This window comes from Alnus glutinosa, chromosome 2, assembly GCF_958979055.1.
Source record: "Alnus glutinosa chromosome 2, dhAlnGlut1.1, whole genome shotgun sequence".
Taxonomy (NCBI): domain Eukaryota; kingdom Viridiplantae; phylum Streptophyta; class Magnoliopsida; order Fagales; family Betulaceae; genus Alnus; species Alnus glutinosa.
Window position 1 is genome coordinate 15,102,032 of NC_084887.1, and position 23,819 is coordinate 15,125,850.

A 23,819-nucleotide genomic window follows, 5' to 3' on the forward strand; every position below is an offset into this window, starting at 1 on the left:
GTATGCACGACTTGCCTTATCAAGGATAGCGTTTGGACTGGAACACACATTGTTCGGACAGTTGCAGCTGTCTTCCTATATCTGTGTTTTGGAATGAAATATTTTTCCTTGTCGAACACTGAAAGGCATCCGGCCGTGTTGCTGAGATGTCCGGACGGATGCAACTTGGAGCAATTTGAAGCTTCTCGACATAGAGGAAGGTTCGGACGGAAAGTTCTCGTCATCTGGACGGATGATGCATTGACAGTTGAGCATCCGGATGGAATATCATGTCGCCCAGACGGATGCAAGGGATTCAATTGCTCTTACTTGGAATCTATGCAGAATCTTCTAGAAACATATCTCTGAAATGAAGACTCTGAAAATAACTGAATCCCTGATAAAAAGCATCATTACATAGAAGTGATTTTGTCCAATAGAATGCAGCCAATCACAAACTAACAAACTCTCACTTTGGCCATCCTGGGACAAAAATCACTTGACCGGTTTAAAATACAATCCCGGTTTAAATAAAAAAATACTCCTCCTTTTTGTCTTAAAAGGACAAAGGGTAAAACAAGTATAAGAAAAACCACAAAATATTTACTCCCCATCAGTATCTTAGTAGGACAAGGGTAAACAGAGTAAAAATAATCCAAGAGTTGAAAATTGTTTACAAACATCCAAAATAAAGATAATAATATGTCTCAAAATAAATAAAAACCAAGCACCCAAGAAAACTCAAACAGCCTCAGCCATAGGCGCATCATCCTCATTATCATTGCTGGATGGATGATGGTGCTTGAGACACTCCTGGATGTTTAGTTGGCTTTGCTCCATACAGAGGGTAATAGAGTGGACATCCTATTGCATAGATGACATCACCTGCTGCATAGAAGAAATAGTTAGCTGCATAGAGCTTATGCCCCCTGTAAAGATGCTAAAGCTGCTAAAATATGAGCAGAGACTGCATCCTGCTGTGGAGGCGGCGGAGCAGTCTGAGATGAAGAAGCAATGTTCGGCATCTCAACATGAATAGGAGGCGACTGAGGGTCTTCATCCGAATCGTCACGCCTCAACTGTGCATTGGACTTCATCAGGGTCTGTTGCTGAGGGGATCCTGGATCTTCATTTTCGGCTCTCCAGCCACATCAATGCCTGACTACAAAATGATCTGAGTAAGCAAGTAACCAAAGGGGAGACCGGTATTTATTCTCATCCTGGGCCTCTATCATAACACCCATAATATGCTTGCATAGACAAAAAGGCAAGCGCAGATAGATGGCATATACAAACTGTGCCCTCTTTAGAATCAGATTACTACGCTTAACAATAGGGCAGAGATTGTGTTGGATGATCTTCGCAAGCATATGGTGCGAGGGAGACAAAGCACCAATCCTGATGGTAGAGGCTTGGTCCTCGCCTTGTGGGACAACATGAAAGAACTCACGGAGCTCATCCAAAGATGGAGCCAAAACGTCATTGAATGGACTGGCCGAAATCTGAAGCACTAGCACCTCGATGATCTGGCTGATGACCTGAGGATCAACCATGATAACATGCCCTGCAATGGACAACTGTAGGACAATGCCATTGTCATCATTCTACACTACCTCGAGATGGGCATAGAACTGCCTGACCAGCTTGGTGAGCACAATGCAGGCGCAGTTGTGGAGGTATCCCCAGTGATAGGTCTGGATAATCTCATGGATACCATCCAATGGAGCAACCATAATATCTGCTCGAACAACATTCCTCTCAGGAATGACAGGCCTGTTCATAATCTTGGCTCTGGAAGCTGCTACATCCTCCTTTGTCCTCTATCAGACTCTGCGCTGTGGACTGTCAGCAGACATGATTCTGCAAGTAATAACTAACAAGATATGCCAAAAAAAATCCTCCAAGATATTAGTGTTCTTGTTAGTTCCAAAAAAATTTGGCATTATAATGGCAGTAAAGTGGACATTTCCAAAAATTACAAACATCAATATAATCCAATACAGTCCAAATAGATGCCAGAGCCAATATTTTAATCCCAATAGCAGCAGATAAGACAAAACTAAGCACATTTCATCTCAACCATATTCCACAAAAGATTCAATATTCTAACAGTTAATAAAACATTGAAAAGAATAAAAAGAACTAGAAAAGTACCTGGAATGGAGAGAAAAATGCACAAAAGGAGAAAAATCACCGAGAAATCATGAGAGAATACGAAAAAATCGCACCAAAAGAGACAACTATGAGATGACAAAGCAAAGAGGTGCAGCGGCAAGGGGAGACAGCGATATAAAACCCTGTAGGGTCCCCATCCGGATGTATCACTAACCTGTCTGGACGTGCGGTGCCACATAAGCATGGACAAGGCCACGCGCGTCCAGCTGTCTGAGCCACACCCATCCGGACACAAAAGGATATCATTTGGACTCTTCACATTGAAAAACAGAAACTGAAGGAAAATTTGCAGAAGAAATATTTTCCCTCAAGCCAGCTTCAGAATATTCATGTATAATCAACTTATAAAGCAGTCAGATAGCATCTCAAAAATATGCAGAGATATAAAAGAGAGTTAAAAGTTCAATTAGCACAAAAATTTCCTATAGATAGAAATTTTAAATAGATTACTCAACTCATGCAATGCGTGTGTGTGTGAAGACTTTCTCAATAAGGTATGAAGTTCATTGATATGACTTAAAACAACTGAATTTTCTACACAAGAGAGAAGATTAATGAAGATCAGTCAAAAGTCAAACCTTATATTACTAGGGCCTAGCAATCTTCATCAGATACACTCCCCTTAAGATGCAACACCTAATGTTTACCTGCACCATGAAGGACAAGATGAACTTTTTACTTCAACTGTGAAGGACAAGATATAAAGCTGTTTCAGCACAGAAGTAGAGACTTTATGCATATAACAATAAACACAGAATTATAACTGCTTGTTTCTTTTTGGTGCTGCAACCTATAGAGAATGCTGAAATTTTTAGGCTCTAGGTTCAACTGGCATGTTGGTCAATTTGACCATTTTAAAAAAAATCTCTCTCATGAGAATATTCAAAGGCAAAAAGTCAGAGAAAAAAAAAATGTACCTTAGGGGAGCCTTGGATAGTGCACATTTTCATCGCATGAGGAAAGTAACTATTTAGCATTTACATGCACAAGAAAAACTTGACAGATATTTAGGCATAAACTCTCAATCATATAAAAGAATAAACAATTAATGCGCAATGAACTGAGATATCAGGTAAAAATTTGACACGCCAGAAAAAAAAAATTCCCTGCGTTTTCTCCCCAATTTTTTTATTTTTTATATATATATTTATTAAAAACAATAAAAACATGCTATAACGATAAATCATCAAAAGACTAGCATGTAAGGCAAGATCAAACCTTTGAAGGATCAAAATTACCAATACAGAAAAGCAGTCGCCCGACATGCTTTTTCTGTCTTCCCCAAATAGTACTTGCAAAGTTCTCTCAAGAGAAATAGGGGCAAATAACAGTGGTTCCTAAATTGCAAAGCAAACAAAAAATATAACAAATGGAAGATCATGCAATGCAATCAAACCTGATGCTCTAGGATTAGGAACCAAATCCTAGGCAAGATTATCCTCACAAACCAGGCGAGTACATTCCCCCTCTGGGGGTGAATATCTTCCTTCTTTCTAACCCATGTCTGCCTTCCTTTTAGTGGTTGTTGGCAGGTCTTCATCTGATGATCCATCCCTACATCATGCTCTGCATCCAAATGGGCAGTTCCCGATAAAATTGATCATTCTCCATCTTTTGCGGCTTCTTCATGAAGTGCCTTGATTTGTTAGCCTTGGGTTTGACTCTCTGATAGGCAGGAACAAATCTCTGCTGAGGTCACTGATGCTGGGGAGCCTGGCGCCGTGGGGCATAATGCCTTGGAGCTTGATACTGGGGAGCTTGATGCCGTGGATCTTTATGCTGGGCCAGAGGTCTTGAGTTGAAATTTCCTTGTCTGGGAACTTCTTTCTTGACCTTTGCTCTCTGAGCCTTGAGAAGGGAACACTAGGGTCGGACATGCCCACTTAGTCCACAGTGATGGCATATGGAAGGTCGTCTAATGGTGGGAGGCTTCTGAGTGATTGGAATATCTCCACCAATTACGTCCTTGCCTTTGTCCACGATTGTGAGTGGAGGCTCGAGGACTATGGGCTTGACAAAAACAGTCCTAGAAGTAGAGGGAATGTCAGAGGGAGGAGCTACATACCCGAGACTAGTCTTGTCAGTTGGGCTCTTTTGGATTGATAGCATATGTGTCAGCTTCTCATCGGTGACCCTTTCCAACTGAAGTTGTGTCTCCAGTAGCTTTTCCTCTAAGTCTTGTATCTTTAGCAGCAGTGAACTCTTCTCAGTCTATAAGCTATTCAGGTCATGAATGTGCTGCTTGCGAGCCTCCCTTAGCTTCTTGAACTATACATAGAGGATTTTGTAAGCCTCATTGAGTTCTTCCCCGTCTTCATCACTGTGTTCTGAGTAGTAAGAATCCTCATCTTTTACATGTGGAGCCACAAAGACTAGAAATGTTTCTTGCTCAGGAGATTCTTCTTCTTCTTTAGACTCATCACTGAGAGTCGCATTATAAGCTTTCCCTTTTCCCTGCTTAATATTCCCACAATATGCCCGTATATGCCCAAAGCCTAAGCATTCAAAACATCTTGGGCCTCTGGGGTCTTTCTTTTTAGCTTCCTCTGGTTCAGACTCTTTGGGGGCCTTCTTCAATTTTTTGGAGAATTTCTTTTTGAACCGATCATTCCTCATTAGTCTTCTGAAATTTTTGGCCAGCATTGCCACTACTTTTTCTTCATCCTCAGAGTCGTCTTCAGATGAGACTTTGACTATTTTCTTGGAAGCTTTAAGGGCAATAGTCTTCACCTTTTTGACCGGGGGCAAGGACAGCTCCTAAGTTTGAAAAGATCACCAACTCTTCAATCTTCATCTCTTCCAAGTCTTTGCTTTCTTCAATTGTAGTCACCTTGATTCTGAAACGCTCATGCAAAAATCTTAGAATTTTACGGATGAGTTTTACATTCGAGGCGGTTTTCCCAAGACTCACCATTGAGTTTCTTAGGTCGCTCATTTTGGAGTAAAACTCTTTGAATGTCTCATCTTCCATCATCTTAATTTCTTCAAATCTAGAAATCAAATTTGAAGTTTAGCAGATTTAACAAGTTTAGCGCCTTCATATTTTGTTTCAAAGATTTGCCACGCTTCTTGAGTGGATTCACCGTTTGAGATTCTTGCGAATTCAGACGGTGAAAGTGCTTGACATAGAGCATGGAGGGCTTTATCATTGGAAAGTCGTGCTTTTTTCTCGGTGACTAATTCGGGAGTTGCATAAGTTGGCTTAGTCCAACTAGTTTCAGCAATATTCCAACAGTCAATGGATTTTAAAAAAAAAAACGCATACGAGCTTTCCAATAGCCATAGTTCGTACCGTCAAAGGCAGGAACAATATTGATAAGTGTCGAATGTTACACATTCAAGCTCCCTAACTTGCATATGTTAATTCCTTAGCATTGTTATTTGTTTGATTTTGTGTTGTTTTATTGTTTTCAGGTTTTAAATAATGATGCAATTAATTCCATTGATTTTGGGCTTAAAGCACACTTTGAGAAGACCTAGAAGATATTGGTAAGCTTAACCAATCATAATAGAAGACTTATATGATGTGGTTAAGTTTACTTAAATCAAGAAAATGATTAAATCAGAATTTCTCTAATAAGAGTCAAAATCGGATTGGATTCAAATTTGGATTCTGCACACGTCTTAGTGTTTTGATCATAACTCTCTGCTCAAGAATTTGATTGTGATGAAATTGGTGGCGTTAGAAAGATAATAAAAACTTCAACAAATATGTCAGAAATATATTTTTCCTAATTCAGACTTTTACTATGCCAAAATCGCCTCGTAATAAATGACGGCAAATTTGGACGATTCCTATTCCGATTTGTTCTAGGATTGCTTCCTTATTTGACAAGAAGACTCAAGAGACGATTTTTCTGAAATTTCAAGAGGTTTTGGGCCTCTCATAGTCTCTATAAATAGACCCTTAAGCTTCAAGAGAAGGTGTGCTTGTACTTAGCTTTAGACAGAAAATTCTTTTTAGAGGCTTGACAAGTTGAAAAGGAGAAGAACATGGCAGGAGGCCATCCCAGCACCATGATGAGCGGCTAAATTCGTATTAGGGTGTTGATGTAGCCCTTTCCAAGTAACAATGGTTTAATTATATTTTAATTTGAGATTTTCTATATGCATGATGGTTGTATTACTGTGAGAATTGATCTTATTGTTTATATTCAATCATTATGAATTTTTTATCTTGTCTTAGAAAGTCTTTTTTATTACAGATTTAAACATGATCTCTTATTTATCTATTTTAGTGCTTACTCACCAACTCTTATATTAGCACCACTAGAATTATCCATCACATAACATATCTTAAAATAAGGATACATTGTCATATAATCAAGCACACATATGATTTTACTTTTCTTTAATTCACACATCCTTATATATACATACATATATATATATATATATATATATATATATATATATATATATATATATATATATATATATATATATATATATATATATATATATATATATATATATATATATATATAAACCTCAACACATATACTCTCACACTTACATTTCTTGATCTATTTTAAAACACAATATACCCATTCTAAATTACTAATCTCATGTAGTAAATACTCATCCACATGCTTACACATATACTCACATGTAAGTTAGCCAACTTTTCATACAACATGCATAATTAAAAGCAAGAGCAAGTCATAATTTCAAATATCAATAGGACTACTTGATCTATGAGAAGTTTAAGGGAGAAAATACTCACCCAAAGTTCCCCAATAACTTAAAGAGTGGAGGAGAGTTGCTGTCCAAGAGAATTCCACTTGTAAAGCTTGGTTTCTTGGTCTCAAAACAAAGGTGGTTTCCACTCACATTCCTCTACTAATTTTGTGGGAGAATGAGGGTGGTTTTGAGCTTAATTTGGCTTGCTAGGTGCTGGAAAGTGAGGTGAAATTGGAGGATTTTCGTGCTACTTCTACAGCACTAAGCAAGAGAGAGTTTTGGCTAGAGTTTGGTTTCTTCTTCATGAAAATCAACTCCCCATGCAACCTATATATAGCACTCTTGAAGGGCTGAGATCTAACCAACAAATCAACACCTCAATGGCCGGATTTGAGCCAGCCAACACCTCAAATCCATAGCTCAAATCTCATAGGTGACTATTCCATATCTTAGTCCATGATTGCATGATATCTAAGGAAATCTAGTTGGGCTTCAACCAAGATGGACTAACTAGGCTAACTAAATATGGGCATGATCGTTTGGCATCAAGTACCACGTGTGGGTCCCAAATTATTGGCTGGAAAAATCAATTTTCGCATTTAGCGGAAACTACACCGCACTAGGCGAAGTCGCTTGATCGAAAATAAAGTCGCTCGATCGACTTCGACCCATAATCGCTCGATCGACCAGAAAGTCGCTCGATCGATTTAACTTTACTGATCCAACTCTCTACATGCATAACTATATAACTTAATTAGACTAAGAGCAATTCTTAAGCCTTATACTTATACACATATTTTAATAACTTAAGTGGGGTGTCTTTCTCGGGTATTACACATTGTTCACACACACTTATTAAAATTAGAAGTCCATTATTTTTCATACGGCATCCCTGTTTAAAACAACAACATTACATAATAGTGATTTTGTCAACAGAATACAGCTAACAAAGCTAACAATGATAAAAGAAGTCAACAAAAATATGGATCACACTCAGGAATTTAATCCAAACACGAGTGTACCCACTCTGATACCAATTGAAAAATAAATAGACTTCTAATTTATGGTGTGTGTGTGTGTGTGTGTGTGTGTGTGAGCATTGTGTAACAAAATATTATAAGTGCGGAATTTAAATGATACAGGTATTTTGTTAACGAAGTGGAAACATAATTAAGAGAAAAACCACTCCGGGGCAGCCAAACCCAGGAATTCCACTGTTCAAAAGACAAGGCTAGTAACAAGACAGTAACACTCACTTACCCTTATGCAGCGATCATATCTTATACTCTGACACGTAACCTAACATGAACGCCTCCCAACCAAGTCTCCTACATGAAAGGGTCTTCAATGGATTCCTTTAGCTTAGGGCATTTCCTTAAGCTAGACTTCACACGAATAAAGCAACAGAACACCAGCAATAGCTAGAGAGCTATAAGATCTTCACAATATCTCCATAAACACCTTCTCTAAGTTAAGAGAATTTAATGCCGAATTCTGTAAATAATACATGCCTAGAGGCTTCAATTTATAGGCTTAGAAAACCTAAATCGCCACTGAGTTGGATTTTTCTAGGCGGCGTCCAAATAGAAGCAAAGAGCGTCCGGATGCTAAACTGTGCAACTGTCTTTCCATAATGCGCTTCATGCTTTCCTTATTAAGGCCGCGTCCGGACGATGTTGCCCTATCGTCCGGACGGTTGCAAGCTATCTTTCCCGATCCGTGTCTGGAAATGAAAACTAGAATCTTCTAGAACTCTGAAGAGCGTCCGAACGTGTTGCCCTGACATCCAGACGGATGCAGCTCTGAGCTTATATTATATTATATTATATTTGAAAAATAAGTTTGGATGGTTTTTGAATTCAGAATATAGATATAAAGTTATATATAAGTACTAAATTAATGATTATGGATCATATAACTAAAAGTTTACCGATAAAATAGTATAAAAGTTATGTGGAGCATATGGGACTCACTACCTCATTTTGTACTTAAGTTTCTCTCTAATTAGTTTACAGATATAAAGTTATTGTTATAAAGTTTTTGGATGTACATGTATTGATTTTTATCTGTTGGGATAAATAAAGTTAGACACAAATGACTTATAGGAAGCCCATTTATAAAGTTTGATTGTCCATAAAGTATTCATTTAGAAAATATTGTACATTGTAATACATAGAAGGGAATACTCATCGTGGTCATACTGTCATAATTTATGTGTATTATTCCTTATGTAAGCGAGAGCACTCCATAAATAGTTGGAATAAATAAAATAATGGTTATATTGACGTACTTAACATTGTACGGAAATTATGTCTCACGTAGGCCAAGTAGAAGAATGTAAGAAATTTTTCAATAAAATGTGGCCTATATGCCACAAGATATTTTTTGCGGTTTAATTAAACACAAATAAATGATGTTTGGTAATTTATTGCAATAATAAAATTATAGATGGAATCATTTTTAATCCTTGAGTAATATTTTTAATTACGAGTCCTAATTAACGTAGCTTATAAATTAAGGGCATGGGTATTCCATCAAAAACTCATAGGTTAAAAGAAACTTCAAAATATTTCAGTGAGTTTTTATGTTGCTGGGTTTTTTAGTACATCAAATCAAAGACAAGCTTCAACAAATATTGCTAGAGGTATGTCTAAATTTTTTTCTATTACCTACTATGTATCTTTTATATTCTTTCGTAACAATCTTCACCTATTAAAAGATTGTTAAAATTTCAGACGTGAAGGTGAAATGATGGAAATATTAAAGTATCGATTAAATTATTTAATTTATTACTTTTTTTTCAAATAAACAGTAATTTCACGGTACGGCCCTCTGCTTGGCCTCTAATAGTACTTGTCTTCCCTCTACTCTATTCTAACTTACACTAGAAAATCAACATAGGAAAATGGCATTTGTTAATTAAGCAGATCAAAAGCATATTCCATTATTCCCGTTTTAGAAATAAGAGATCGAGGAGGGATTGAGCATCCGTTTAAGTAACAGAAGGAATCTTTAAAAACGTACATATGAAAAGATGAACATCACCATTAATCACCAACCATTCAATACTCGGGGGGGACAGGTTGGTCCTCGTCATCCGGGGGAGCCAAAACCCATTCCCCATTTTCATCACGCACCAGCCCTTTGTTCTTCTCCACCCACCATGAGCCTGGTATCAAGTACTCATCCTTGAGACACTCTGAGGATTTGTTCACCAAAGCCAAGCTCCGCTTCACCTTCACCTCAAAATCCCCCTTCTCCCCGTTCCACCCAGCAACCACATGCAACATGGCCTGCAAATTATGCCAGTCACTCGGATTCTTCGAGTCCTTCAAGCTCGGCGACTTCCTTGTATCTATCACCAGCTCAATCCCCGTGTCCACGTACCCCAACAACCGCCCTGGATAGTGCGGGATTAGATCAATGGTGTTCTTCACGTGCAAAACCTTCAGATTTGTATACCTGTTGAACCTCTCGTTGAATGCTTTATTCCCAACTTGTGGGCACCCAAAAACAATAGCTGAAACCGGAATATCGGAAACACCATTTGTTGATGCTGATTCCGGTCGGTGACGTAAGTCCTGCTTTAGGTGAGAGTATCCGATTGACCTGCAAATACAAAGAACACACAGTGGGTTTCCCCAGTGGTCCTCCTCTGACGTCCAAGTTAGATGAGGGATTTTTAGAGAGAGAGAGAGATTGAACTTAGAACTTGTATCCAAAAAAACTTAATACCTGGACCTTTCTATTTATAGGGGGTTGCCTCTTGAGGTTAGGTGGGAATATCTCGGCTTTTAGGGAACAGCGATTCCCTGCGCATGAACAGGTCCCAAGCATGCTCTTGACAGTGATGAGCAGGTGGGCTCTTTAATGCTAGAGTATGGCGATCCAGGAAATCCCGGATCTTCGGGGGTTTAGCCACCTAATCGACCTCCTTTATCTGTACTGTCATCATTATCACTTGTCGGTTATCGGAATACCCTAGCCGACCACTTGTCGAGCACCTAACCTACCACTTGTCGGGCACTGATCTCGGGAAGGTGGTTCTGTCGGCAGTGTCGCATTCGACAACTTCCACTCGGGAAGGTTATCTTATCAACAGTTACCCCCCAAGTCTTTCGTCTCATACTCTGAGACGAGAGAGTTTTGAGCCTCCCAATCTTTGCTTATATAGCAACCCCGATTACCGACACCGAGAGGCTGGGAGCCTCGGGCTCGGGGGATAGCGTTTACCGAGAAGAAAGGCGCGTCATAATTTTTGAATTTCGAATTTTGAATTTCTGGGCGTTTGCCGCCCAGCCGCCAGCATTTAAAGCTCCTGACGCATCGTCTGCCGCGTCCGGAATGGTAATTATTGCTGTCGCTTCGAAATCCAAACTGAACCTAATGACCGAGTCGGTTGGATTTCCGGTCGTGGGAACTGTTTTTCCCACTATGACCGCTTGGGCTTCCAGGTTGCAGGTACCGGCAGTCTCCGGTTTTAGCGAGCCCTATAAAAGCCTCTCACTTTCCTCTATTTTTCATTTCACTTGTTGTTCCCGTTCTTTCTGCCTTTCTCCTCTTTGCTTCTCTGGTTTTCTCATCGGTGTACCAGACACCTCTTCAGTATGCCTCATAAGAGCAAAACTGGTACCTCCTCGGTGCCTGTCCGGGCGGTCGCCGGGCAACACGATGAGATTGCTCCCGGGGCCACTCCCGTGGCGCTCATCCCTCTTGAGAACCGCCATATCTCAATCTTCTCCGCGCAGAGCGAATGGATTTTACGTAAGAACTACGACATTGGCAGATCGGTTCGCCTGCACTTCCAGAACCAGTCGGCGTTGCGTATCTCGGACGGCGACGTTACCCTCTATGAGAGGATGTTCATGGCAGGTTTGAGACTCCCATTTCCCGAGATTGCCCGAGAATTTCTGCTCTACCTGAACGTAGCCCCGAGTCAGATTTTTCCGAACTCGTGGAGGTATCTCTTCGCGTCATTCATACTCTGGCGGACCGTGATCGGGTCTAGGATGTCGATTCCGCAGTTTATGAATGTGTACCGGCCGGGCATGGACGCCGAAGGGATTGTCAAGCTGCGGACCCGACAAGGTCCTTCGTTTATTTTCCTGAAACCCGTCTATTCAAATAACAAAGACTGGGAAAAGCAAGTTTTCCGGGTATCTGGTGAGTGGGAATGTTCCCGGTCAATGGAAATTGCTGAATCTCAAAGGATCAGCCGGGAATGGAAGGCCCTGGACAGTAATTTGGCGAACCCTCCCGAGATCTCTGTTGCCGAACAGGAGGAGGTTGCTCGGATGATTGACTTTTGTAACCGGCACCACAAAGTTGAAAATGATTTTGACGTGATCGTCACCGATAAGTCATTGAACGATCACCTGGGCTACAAGATCCCCGAGAATAAGGTCCCTTTAGATCGAACTGGGAGGCCCAAGTTCACGAAGAGCAAGGCTCCAACGGCATCCATCCCGCCTGTTACCCAAGGAGGGACTTCGAGGACTCGGGAACCGCCTTCGCGGGCCACCGGCGCCGAGGGCTCTCGAGCGGCGGCATATACCGCTTCCACTCGTCGGGATGAGAGGACGCAGGAAGCTTCCCAGGCTCGGGGGTCCGATACCTCGATTGTGGCCGACACCGAGGCTCCCTTATTCCGAGAGGCCGGGGGAGTAGTGATAGAGATGGGCATACCGGATTCTCCTTCGGCGACAGGGGCCGATTCGTCCGAGGAAGCAGATGAAGGCGACCGAGAGGAGACACCGGATGCTGAGGTCCAAATGGAGGCCGACCCGCCTGAGGCTCCCGACGGGAGTCCAAGCCACGATGCCCGTCCAACCAGCGCCTCCTCGGTGCCTGTCCGCAACCGCAAGGGTGTCGGGACGAAGCGCAGGGCCGACGACCTTCAAGAAGGCAGGGCCGCTAAGAGACCTAACGTGGAAGAGGGGGACGACTTCTTACTCAACGAGATCTCCCTCGCAGCTCAAGACTTCGGACTTCCGGAGTTCACCTGGCGGGGTGAGCCCCTTTCTCCCCTACACCCGATTGGTGAGACCCGAGTAGGGAGTGGGGCCTCCCGAGAATCTCCGCCTACAACCGAAGCCCCTGTGTGCGGGGAGGGAGTTGCTGAGGCGATCGAGGTCCCTTCTACTGGTGTCCGCGCGGAAAACGTTGCCTCGGATACCGAGGTTGATCCTCAAGGCGAAGGGTCTGAGCGATGCACGCCTCCTGACCCAAGTGCAAATGCTGCTGCGGACGAGAGTTCGGAAGAAACTCCTGCTCCGGGCACCTCGGGAGCAGGGTTTGACTTCATGGGTATTCATCTGCTCGGCGATCCCCTGGAAGCGCTGGCCTCCGTTCTTCCTGACGACCTTTTTCGAGACGTCGGTAGGACCACGCCTTTTAAGTTTGCTCAGGACATCGTCGAGTCCCAGATAGCGGTACCCTCTTCTTGTGTCTTTTCTTCTCCTTTCTTTTCCTTGGCCATTTCTAACCTTTTTCTTCGATCCAGGAATCTCTTCGATCCGTTGCAGCACTGTCTAACTTCCTGGAACACATGCGAGATAATCCCGACGTAGAAATCACTCTTCGTTCCCAGATCACCCGACTCGAGCAGACCGTGGTATCTCAAGGCGAAACTATTGCCGGCTTGACCCAAGAACTGGCCGATTTGAGGGAAAGTTATGCGGCTCTTCAGGCCAGGGCGAGAGTTCCCGAGGAGAGCGCGGCCCGTGTTCCTGACTCTACCCCCGTGGCCGGGGATCCAGTCGGCGCCCATTCCGAAGTGGAGCGCCTTTTCGGGGAGCTGAGTTCTATGAGGGACGAGAAGTTGATCCTTGTTGCTGATCTTAACTCGGCGGTCCTAGCTAAAGAAGCCTTGGTCGTTGAGAAGGACGCAGCCTTGGCTGAGAGGGAGGCGGCCCTGGCCGCTAAAAGCGCTGCTCTTGCCGAGAAGGACGCAGCCCTAGCTCAAAGGGATGCGGCTTTTGCGGAGAGGGACGCAGCCTTAGCCGGTAAGGACCAAGCCCTGAGCGATCTCGGCCGTATATCAACCGAGAAAGCAAAAGCGTTAGAGGCCTTGGGAAAAGCCGTTTCTGAGAGAGAGGTTGCCGAGGCCGACAGGGATCAAGCCGTTGCCGAGAGAGAATCTGCTCTCGAGAAACTAGAGGGGACAGAAAGTCGATACCATCGAATCCGGAGGAAGTACCGTCATTACAAGGCCAGAGTTAGGAGACTCGCCGAGCAGTTGTCTTTCGTCCCTTGGCTTCGGACTAAAGCCTGGGCATTCGGCTTTCACATCGGGTTTGAGAACTTCCGAGCTCTGGTCCTCCGCTCGGATCGGCTGCAAGTGCCTTACGAGAGTGTGAGTTCCGACTTCTTGCCGCTCCCGAGTTCTTGTTATTCCAAGCTAACGGATCTCGGCATCGAGTACTTTCCCGATGTTGCCGACTGGAGCAAAGACGCTCCGAATCCAGAGGATGCCCCGGCTGGAGAACCCATCCGGGGTGATGACTCGGGGAACGACCATCCCAGCGACGTGTAGGCGTGTGTGTTTTGCTTTGTATTATCTTCTTTTGAGCATATTAAATTCATGGATTTTGAGATTGCTGAGAACAAAGAAGTTTCTTTCCTTTTATTTCTCTTTTGAAAACAAGAAAGTGTTTTTAGTACCGACTTCATTGTATACCAAGGGTTGTTTGCATTCCATCCCCCCTAAATAACTAAGGTAATAGTTGTGATATTACGTTAGTTATTTTTCATTAAATTATGCCGAGTTACCCCCCTATCCGAGGGAGGATAAGAAAAAAAAATTTTTATGCCAAGTTACCCCCCTATCCGAGTGAGGGTAACCGGAATGTTTTTAACTTACCCCCCTATCCGAGGGAGGATAAGAAAAAATTTTTTATGCCAAGTTACCCCCCTATCCGAGTGAGGGTAACCGGAATGTTTTTAACTTACCCCCCTATTCGAGGGAGGATAAGAAAAAATATTTTATGCCAAGTTACCCCCCTATCCGAGTGAGGGTAACTGAAATGTTTTTAACTTACCCCCGTATCCGAGGGAGGATAAGAAAATTTTTTTTATGCCAAGTTACCCCCCTATCCGAGTGAGGGTAACCGGAATGTTTTTAACTTACCCCCCTATCCGAGGGAGGATAAGAAAAAATATTTTATGCCAAGTTACCCCCCTATCCGAGTGAGGGTAACCGAAAAGTTTGTAACTTACCCCCCTATCCGAGGGAGGATAAGAAAAAATATTTTATGCCAAGTTACCCCCCTATCCGAGTGAGGGTAACCGAAATGTTTTTAACTTACCCCCCTATCCGAGGGAGGATAAGAAAAAAAATTTTATACCAAGTTACCTCCCTATCCGAGTGAGGGTAACCGAAAAGTTTTTAACTTACCCCCCTATCCGAGGGAGGATAAGAAAAAAATTTTATGCCAAGTTACCCCCCTATCCGAGTGAGGGTAACCGGAATGTTTTTAACTTACCCCCCTATCCGAGGGAGGATAAGAAAAAATATTTTTTGCCAAGTTACCCCCCTATCCGAGTGAGGGTAACCGAAATGTTTTTAACTTACCCCCCTATCCGAGGGAGGATAAGAAAAAAAAAAAAATTTTATGCCAAGTTACCCCCCTATCCGAGTGAGGGTAACCGAAAAGTTTTTAACTTACCCCCCTATCCGAGGGAGGATAAGAAAATTTTTTTATACTCATTCGTATGTAGTTTTCTGCATCTCCAAACATTCTATTCAAAACGTTTGTGCTTACAAAAGGAAAACAACAGAGAGTTCAAACAGAATTACATGTAGTATTTCTTCAGGTGCTCTGCATTCCATGCCCTTGGGACAGGCTTGCCCTCCCTGGTCTCCAGGTGGTAGGCTCTTCTGCTGTGACATTTGACTACTCGGTACGGTCCCTCCCATTTTGCGTTGAACTTTCCCTCAACCGGGTCCCTTGTCATTGCGTTAAGCTTTCTCAGTACCCAATCCCCGACTTTGAACTTCCTGGGATCAACCTTCTTGTTGTAGTATCTGGCCACTCGAGCTCTATAAGCTTCGTGCACCGCCTGCGCGTTGTCCCTCCGCTCTTGCAACAAGTCCAGGCATGCACTAATCCCCTCCTCGTTCCGTGTCGGATCGTAGTGTTGGACTCTGTGGCTCGGGGACCCAATCTCCACCGGTATCACTGCTTCGGCTCCATATGCTAATGAGAATGGGGTTTCTCCGGTCGGGGTTCTAGCCGTGGTGCGATATTCCCATAGAACCTCAGGGATATACTCCACCCATAGTCCCTTCCGTCTGTCCAACTTCTTCTTCAATGTGGCTAACAGGGTCTTGTTGGTAGCCTCCACCTGGCCATTCGACTTTGGGTACATAGGTGTTGAGTAATGGTTCCGGATACCGAGTTCGGTACACCAGCTACGGAACGGTTTCCCGTCGAACTGCGCTCCATTATCCGACACGATAGAGTAAGGAATCCCGAACCGACAGATGACTGACCTCCAGAGGAAGTTTATAACATTGTTGGCGGTGACGGTTGCTAGGGCCTCAGCTTCCGCCCACTTTGTGAAGTAGTCAACAGCCACCACCAAAAATCTCTTTCTTCCCTTCCCGGATGGCATCGGACCGACCAAGTCCACTCCCCACTTAGAGAACGGCCAAGGTGACAAGACCGACGTGAGTTTCTCGGGCGGGTTCTTCATCACCCGGGCGAACCACTGGCATTTATCACAACTCCGGACGAACACCATGGAGTCCCGAGTCATTGTGGGCCAGTAATACCCGGCTCTCGCAGCCTTGATGGCCAGCATTCTTCCCCCCGAGTGGTTCCCACAAACTCCTTCGTGAATTTCCCTTAGCACATAGTTGGCCTCCTGAGCCGAGAGGCATTTCAGTAGGGGGTGTGAGTATCCTCTTCTATACAGCACGTCGTCCACCATCGTGTAGCGTGCAGCCTGCAATTTAACTTTATGGGCCTGCTCTTTGTGACCGGGTAACTCTCCGCTTCTGAGGTATTTAATTATGTCCGAGGCCCATTCGGGTTCCGGTTCCCTTCCTCGGGCCGCCAGCACCATACGTAGACCCTCGTCAATCGATGGGTTGGGTTGAACCAGTACTTGCCGCTTCATTCTTACGATTTCTTGGTCGGTCGCAGAACCAGCCCTAGCCAGCGCGTCCGCTTGAACATTTCTTTCGCGAGGGATCTTTGTGATTGTCATAGTTCTGAAACTAGATTGCAGGTCATGTACTTTTTCCAAGTATTTAGCTAGTCGGTCTCCTTGTGTGGCAAACTCTCCCGAGATCTGCCCAACGACCACTTGCGAATCGCTCCGGATTTCGACATCGAGGGCCCCTACTTCTCGGGCGATTGCCAGGCCTGCCAGCACCGCTTCGTACTCCACCTCGTTATTGGTTGTGGCGAAGTCCAATTTGATGGCATATTGGAACTTCTGCTTCTGTGGGCTCTCCAATATTACTCCCACACCGCTGCGTTGGCACTGAGAGGAGCCATCCACATGGACTATCCATGGCGGATGTTGCACCGGGTCCTCGGGATCTGGAGTATTGCAAAATTCAAGGAAGAAGTCGGCGAGTGCTTGGCCCTTGATCGCCGTTCGGGGATGGAACTCGATGTCGAATTGCCCGAGTTCCACCGCCCAGTTGACCAGCCTACCCGACAGGTCCGGTTTTTGGAGGACTTTCTTCAAGGGGTACTCAGTTAGTACTCGGATGGCGTGCGCCTGGAAGTAAGGCCTCAGTTTCCGGGCAGACACGATCAGGGCAAATGCCAACTTCTCTATCCTTGGGTATCTCTCCTCCGCTCCGCTGAGTGCTCTGCTCGTGAAGTACACCGGCTTCTGCAAACCCTTCTCTTCCCGGACAAGAGCTGAGGAGACCGCCGAGGGTGATACGGCCAAGTACATATAGAGGACCTCTCCTTCCACCGGTCGACTCAAGAGAGGGGGGTTCATCAAATATTCCTTTAGATTCCTAAAGGCCTCGTCGCACTTCGAATCCCACACGAACGCCTTCTTCAGGATTTTGAAGAAAGGTAGGCACTTGTCGGTAGACCTTGAAATGAATCGGTTCAAGGCCGCTATCCGTCCGGTCAGTTGTTGTAATTGTTTCATGGTTCTCGGGGGTTGCATTTCTAACACCGCGCTGACTTTCTCGGGGTTCGCCTCTATGCCCCTCTGGGACACCAAATATCCCAGGAATTTACCGGACGAAACCCCGAAGGCACACTTAGCCGGGTTCAATTTCATTCGGTAACGCCTTATCGTATCGAACGTCTCCTTCAGGTCGGAGATGTGATCCCGAGCCTCCACGCTTTTCACGAGCATGTCATCAACGTATACTTCCACATTCCGGCTCATCTGCTTCTCAAACATCCTGTTCATCAACCTTTGGTAGGTAGCGCCCGCGTTCTTCAGCCCAAACGGCATGACCTTATAACAATACAGGCCCCGGTCGGTGATGAAAGAGGTCTTCTCCTAATCTTCTTCCGCCATCTGTATTTGGTTGTAACCCGAGAACGCATCCATGAAACTCAGGAGTTGGTGCCCAGAGGTTGAATCGACAAGGAGGTCTATGCGGGGCAGTGGAAAGCTATCTTTTGGGCAGGCCTTGTTCAAGTCGGTGAAGTCCACGCACATCCTCCACTTGTTGTTGGACTTCTTTACCAGCACAACATTGGCAAGCCACTCTGGATAGTCAACTTCTCGGACGAACCCTGCTGCCAACAACCTTGACACTTCATCAGCTACCGCCTGGTTTCTCTCTGGGGCGAAGGTCCTCCTCCGCTGCCTCACGGGTCTGAAGCTGGGATCCGCGTTCAGCCTGTGCACGACGACCGAGGGATCGATGCCGGGCATGTCTTCATGATTCCATGCGAAAACGTCTCTGTTTCCCTTAAGGAACAAAATTATCTCCTCCTTTAGTTTCTCGGGAAGTTGGGAGCCAATCTTCACTCTCTCACCCGGTCCTCCGACTTCAAACTCTTCCAAGTCCTCTGTCGGCTCCAGGGACTGTAATTGCTATTTCTCCTCTTCCACAGTACTCTCTGCGTGGCCGGCCTTCAAGGTGGTGATATAGCACGTGCGGGCAGCCTTCTGATCTCCTCTAACCACACCGACTCCCGAGCTAGTCAGGAACTTCATGCACAGATGGGGTGTTGAAGTTACGGCCCCCAAATCATTCAAAGCTGGCCTCCCCAGGATAACGTTATAAGCCGACCGCCCTTCCACCACTAAGAATTTTACCATAATCGTTTTCTCCTGGGGGCTAGTTCCTGCCATGACTGGTAGATCAATAGACCCGATCGGGAGGACCTATTCCCCGGAAAAACCGACCAAGGGACCCCTCACTGGGACCAACTTCCCTTGTCCTATGCTCATCAGTTCGAAGGCTGACTTATATATTATGTCGGCGGAACTTCCAGTGTCGACAAGGACCCTGTGTATCTTATGATTTGCAATGGCTAAAGTCACCACCAGAGCGTCCGAGTGGGGGAGCGAGACCCCAGCAAAGTCCTCATTCGAGAAACCAATGAGTAGGTCCTCATACTTCCTCATTTTCGGCGGTCTCTGGACCGAGTATATTTCAAACTCTTTCAGGTGCCTCGCATAAGCCTTACGCGCGGCACTTGAATCACCTCCTCCTCCAAAACCACCCGATATCGTATGAATCTCGCGGAGGTTCTCCCGGCCAGGCATCCGCGCTTGGCTCCTGCTTCTCTCTCGCCTGTCTCGGTCGGCCGGTCGATAGTTAGGTTCTCTATCACGGTCCCGGGGGTGCTCCATTCTTTCTCTGGGCTCTTCCCGATACCTCTGCGGCTGGTTCCTTCGTTCCTCGGGCTGGGGGTTCCGATCAGACCCCGGCGGACCCCGTTGACCCGCCAAGAAACGGACTAGCTTCCCGTTCCGGATAAACTTCTCAATTAAGGCCCGTAAGGACCTGCAATTCTTTGTGCTATGTCCCTTCGACTCGTGGAAAGCGCAATAGTGGTCAGCTGTCCTCGGGTGGGGGGTTCCGACTATCTCCGCAGGTTTCTCATACATGGGATCCACTTTAATCGCCGCTAGGACCTCTTCGATGGGCGCGTTGAGGGGGGTCCAGTTGTAATCCTGGAATTTCTTCTTGACCCCGGGTTCCGATACCTCTTGCTTCTTGTGGAATTCTTTCTTCTTCTTAGACTTGTCCCCCTGATTAGAGGTTTGGCCGGTTGATTTTCCGAGCAACGCTCGAAGAGTCTCTTCTTGGTTAATGAACTCCTCCGCCCTCTCCATGAACTCGTGCAAATAACTAGTCGGCTTCTGAGCGAGGTCAGCCATCAGCGGCCCATCCTTCCTGATCCCCTGATAGAGTGCCGAATGCACAAACTCTTCGGTGAGGCTCTCGGTGGTGAGCCTTGCCTGGTTGAAGCGCTGGAGGAACTCCTTAAGGGACTCATCTCGCCCCTGTTGTACTGACATTAAGGTGCCTGCCGGCTTCTTTCTTACAACTCCCGCCATAAATTGAGTTACAAACATTTTTCCGAATTCGTCAAAGCTTTGTATGGACTTCGGGGGAAGCCTTCTATACCAATCCCTGGCATTTCCCGACAAGGTCAGCGGGAAGGCGCGGCACGCCACCTCATCCGGGGTCCCTTGCAGCTCGAGGTGAGCGCGGTAGTTGTCCAAATGCTCCACCGGGTCCTCCTGCCCGGTGTAGGTCTTGATGTCGGGGACTTTAAACTTCTCAGGGAGGCGGAACGAGGCCACCCGGTCAGCAAAAGGGGAAGCCGACTTCTGGAGCAAATCTCCAGCTCTAGATGTGCTCCCGCTATGCTGGTGCTGCACCGCTTCTGTCAGCAGGTCACACCTCTGCTCCAGCTTCTCAATGATCTCCCTGAGCTTTTTATCCACTCTTTTCGACGCCCTGTTCTTCCGAGGTTTTTGATCCGCTGCATTATGGTTCTTCCTCCTTTCCTTCCGTCCTCCCTGACTGCTCGGTCGCATTTCCTCCTCCTGCTCCACTTCCCCGACAGGCTTCGGGGTTGCCGAGTTTGAGTCTTCCCCATGTTGTTGTTGTAATTCTGCATTCTTTTTTTCCAACTCGTACATCTCCTTTTCCATCTGAGCTATTCTCTCATTGAGGATCTCCACTGTGGGGGACGGCCTTGAGGAAGACTCTCCCCCCTCCGGGGGTTCTCTCATCCTGTCCCCCCACGGGCCCCTGAGTGATTCCGACCTTCTAGTCACCATTCCGGATTCGCAAGCAAGCTTTGCCAGAGCAAAGAGCGAGTTCCCACAGACGGCGCCAAACTGTTGATGCTGATTCCGGCCGGTGACGTAAGTCCTGCTTTAGGTGAGAGTATCCGATTGACCTGCAAATACAAAGAACACACAGTGGGTTTCCCCAGTGGTCCTCCTCCGACGTCCAAGTTAGATGAGGGATTTTTAGAGAGAGAGAGAGATTGAACTTAGAACTTGTATCCAAAAAAACTTAATACTTGGACCTTTCTATTTATAGGGGGTTGCCTCTTGAGGTTAGGTGGGAATATCCCGGCTTTTAGGGAACAGCGATTCCCTGCGCATGAACAGGTCCCAAGCATGCTCTTGACAGTGATGAGCAGGTGGGCTCTTTAATGCTAGAGTATGGCGATCCAGGAAATCCCGGATCTTCGGGGGTTTAGCCACCTAATCGACCTCCTTTATCTGTACTGTCATCATTATCACTTGTCGGTTATCGGAATACCCTAGCCGACCACTTGTCGAGCACCTAACCTACCACTTGTCGGGCACTGATCTCGGGAAGGTGGTTCTGTCGGCAGTGTCGCATCCGACAACTTCCACTCGGGAAGGTTATCTTATCAACTCCATTCTCCACCAAATCGAAAGCGCTCAAGACCGCTAAGCTTGCGCCAAGGCTGTGCCCCGTTAATGTCATGCTTACCTTTTCATCTTTGTATTGCTGTGTCAACTCCTTTATCTTGGTTAAAAGCTGTGTTCTGGCACTTGCTTTTGTGAAGGGTGACTTGGGGTCGTCTGAGATGTAAATAGTAAGCCAACCCCTCATGACTTTTGGCATCTTTTCATTATCACCATCGCTATCAATACTGCTACTCCCGTCATCACCAGATTCAGCACGCGCATTTGGACGAATCAATGGCTTGGCAGACTCGAGATCAGCGCCTAAAACATTAACCCACTCGTAGTTCCTTGTCGTCCCACGCCAGACGACATGTATTTCACGTCGGCCCAGGGCGGTGCTGATCTGGTCGTTGGTCACAGCGATGTAGCCAATCCAGTTGGACTCACGGTCCCAGGACTCGCGGGACTGCGAGTGGAGAAGAAAGGCTTCGGGCTGGCTGACTTTGGCAGTGGCGTAAAGGAAGTAGACGACTTGATAGTCGGAGGCGGCGTCGAACATGACTTTGTGGAAGAAGGAGGCCTTTCCATAGCGGCTGGAGCCACAGTACTTGGAGTTCTGGTCGTTGTTGAAGGCGTCGTAGGTGGCTTGGCAGAGGTCGCCGCAGCGGAGGATGAGTTTGCGGAGGGAGAGGTCGAGGGGGTCTAGAAGGCCTTCCCAGTTATTGCTGCCAAGGAGTTGAGGCCATGTTGGCTGATCAGCTGCTTGGGCTGTTGGGGTCATGGTCACGGCGAGGGCGTGGGCGAGGGCGTGTTTGGGGTTGCGAGGGGAGATGTAAAAGGGAAAGTGTGTTTTGTTGGATTGTTACCGATTTTTCTTTTCTTTTTCTTTCTTTTAGATAAGGTTTTTGTGAGGTTTGATGGAGAAAGGAAGGGTATTTGTGATGTCTGTCTGTTGGCCTGTTGGGGATAAACTTTAAAAAAAAAAAAAAAAAATGGGTGGTCATAAGGACTGATGACCCACCGCAAAGAAGTCATTGTTATTTCGTTTCTTTTCTCTTTGTCGTCGGTGTTTTGTTTTGTTTTGTTTGGTACGTATTTTTTGAAAAGCAAGTGGTTCAACGCGATCGCAGGAGTTGATCATGCAGGGCGGTAGGGGCATCTAAATTATAAATTACTGCAAAGTCTTAGAAAAAACCTTAAAAGTGATCTACAAAATAGAAGTGCTTTAAAAATTAATTTAACAAAATTAAGTTGGATTCAAGTCAAATCCTAACCGGGTCAAGTAGATGCAGCCATGCAGGGGCGGACGTACCTGATTAAGTTGGGTCGGTGGACGGTGGGTCATCCATTTTCCTAATTAGTATTCTTTGACATCTCATTATTTCATTTTTGGAGTTGTAATTGTTTATTATTTTGTCTTGCTGTCATTTCTATAGAGATTCTTCATGCGTGCATTCTAATTGGGGTATATATTGAGGCTAATTAATAAGAAAGGTGCAATTGCTAATTGGGCTTTTTGCGTTGCGGATGCATGTCACTATAGAATCTTGAATGAATTTTACAATGGATGGAAACTCCCGTGAGGGTGAAATTCGTATGAGAATGCCAACCAAATCGGCTGTGTTTGGCAAGTGGCTTGTCTGGCTTATCATGCCAGAATAGTGCTTTTTTATTACTCATGTATTTTTTATTTTTATTTTTTTTTTCACTTTTTCACATTTTTTAATAACAATAAACACCAAAATATTCATACTTTTTTTCACTTTTTATATCACTTCAATATTTTTTTTTATTACTATTCAAATAAAAAATTCAATAAAATATATATATATATATATATATATATATATATATATATATTTTTTTTTTTCACTTTTCTATACAAAACTTTTTACTTTATATCACATTTACCACTTTTTACCAACTCTAAAAATTAACAATCCATTATTCTGGCATAGTAAGTCACTTGCCAAACAAAACCATTGAATTGCAAAACCATTTCCTCTTATTGCTAATTTATTGGTTTCCTAACGCCCGGCATAACTAATATTATTCTGATAACGTATGATAACAACTTCTCTAAGAATTGAAGATTGAAAAGATAATTTAGGAAGAGAGAAAAATAACAAATAAGG

At 44.9% G+C, this 23,819-nt stretch overlaps 1 protein-coding gene across 1 annotated transcript; it reads right to left on the minus strand.

Annotated features, from left to right (window-relative positions):
* Nucleotides 1-9,784: 9,784 nt before the first annotated feature.
* Nucleotides 9,785-22,562, minus strand: LOC133859221 (phospholipase A1-IIdelta-like). Its single transcript, XM_062294549.1, has 2 exons — nt 21,696-22,562; nt 9,785-10,386 (listed from the first exon to the last, which is right to left on the minus strand). Exons 1-2 carry the CDS (start codon nt 22,463-22,465, stop codon nt 9,900-9,902), a joined length of 1,257 nt encoding a protein of 418 aa, XP_062150533.1. The 5' UTR covers nt 22,466-22,562; the 3' UTR covers nt 9,785-9,899.
* Nucleotides 22,563-23,819: the final 1,257 nt, after the last annotated feature.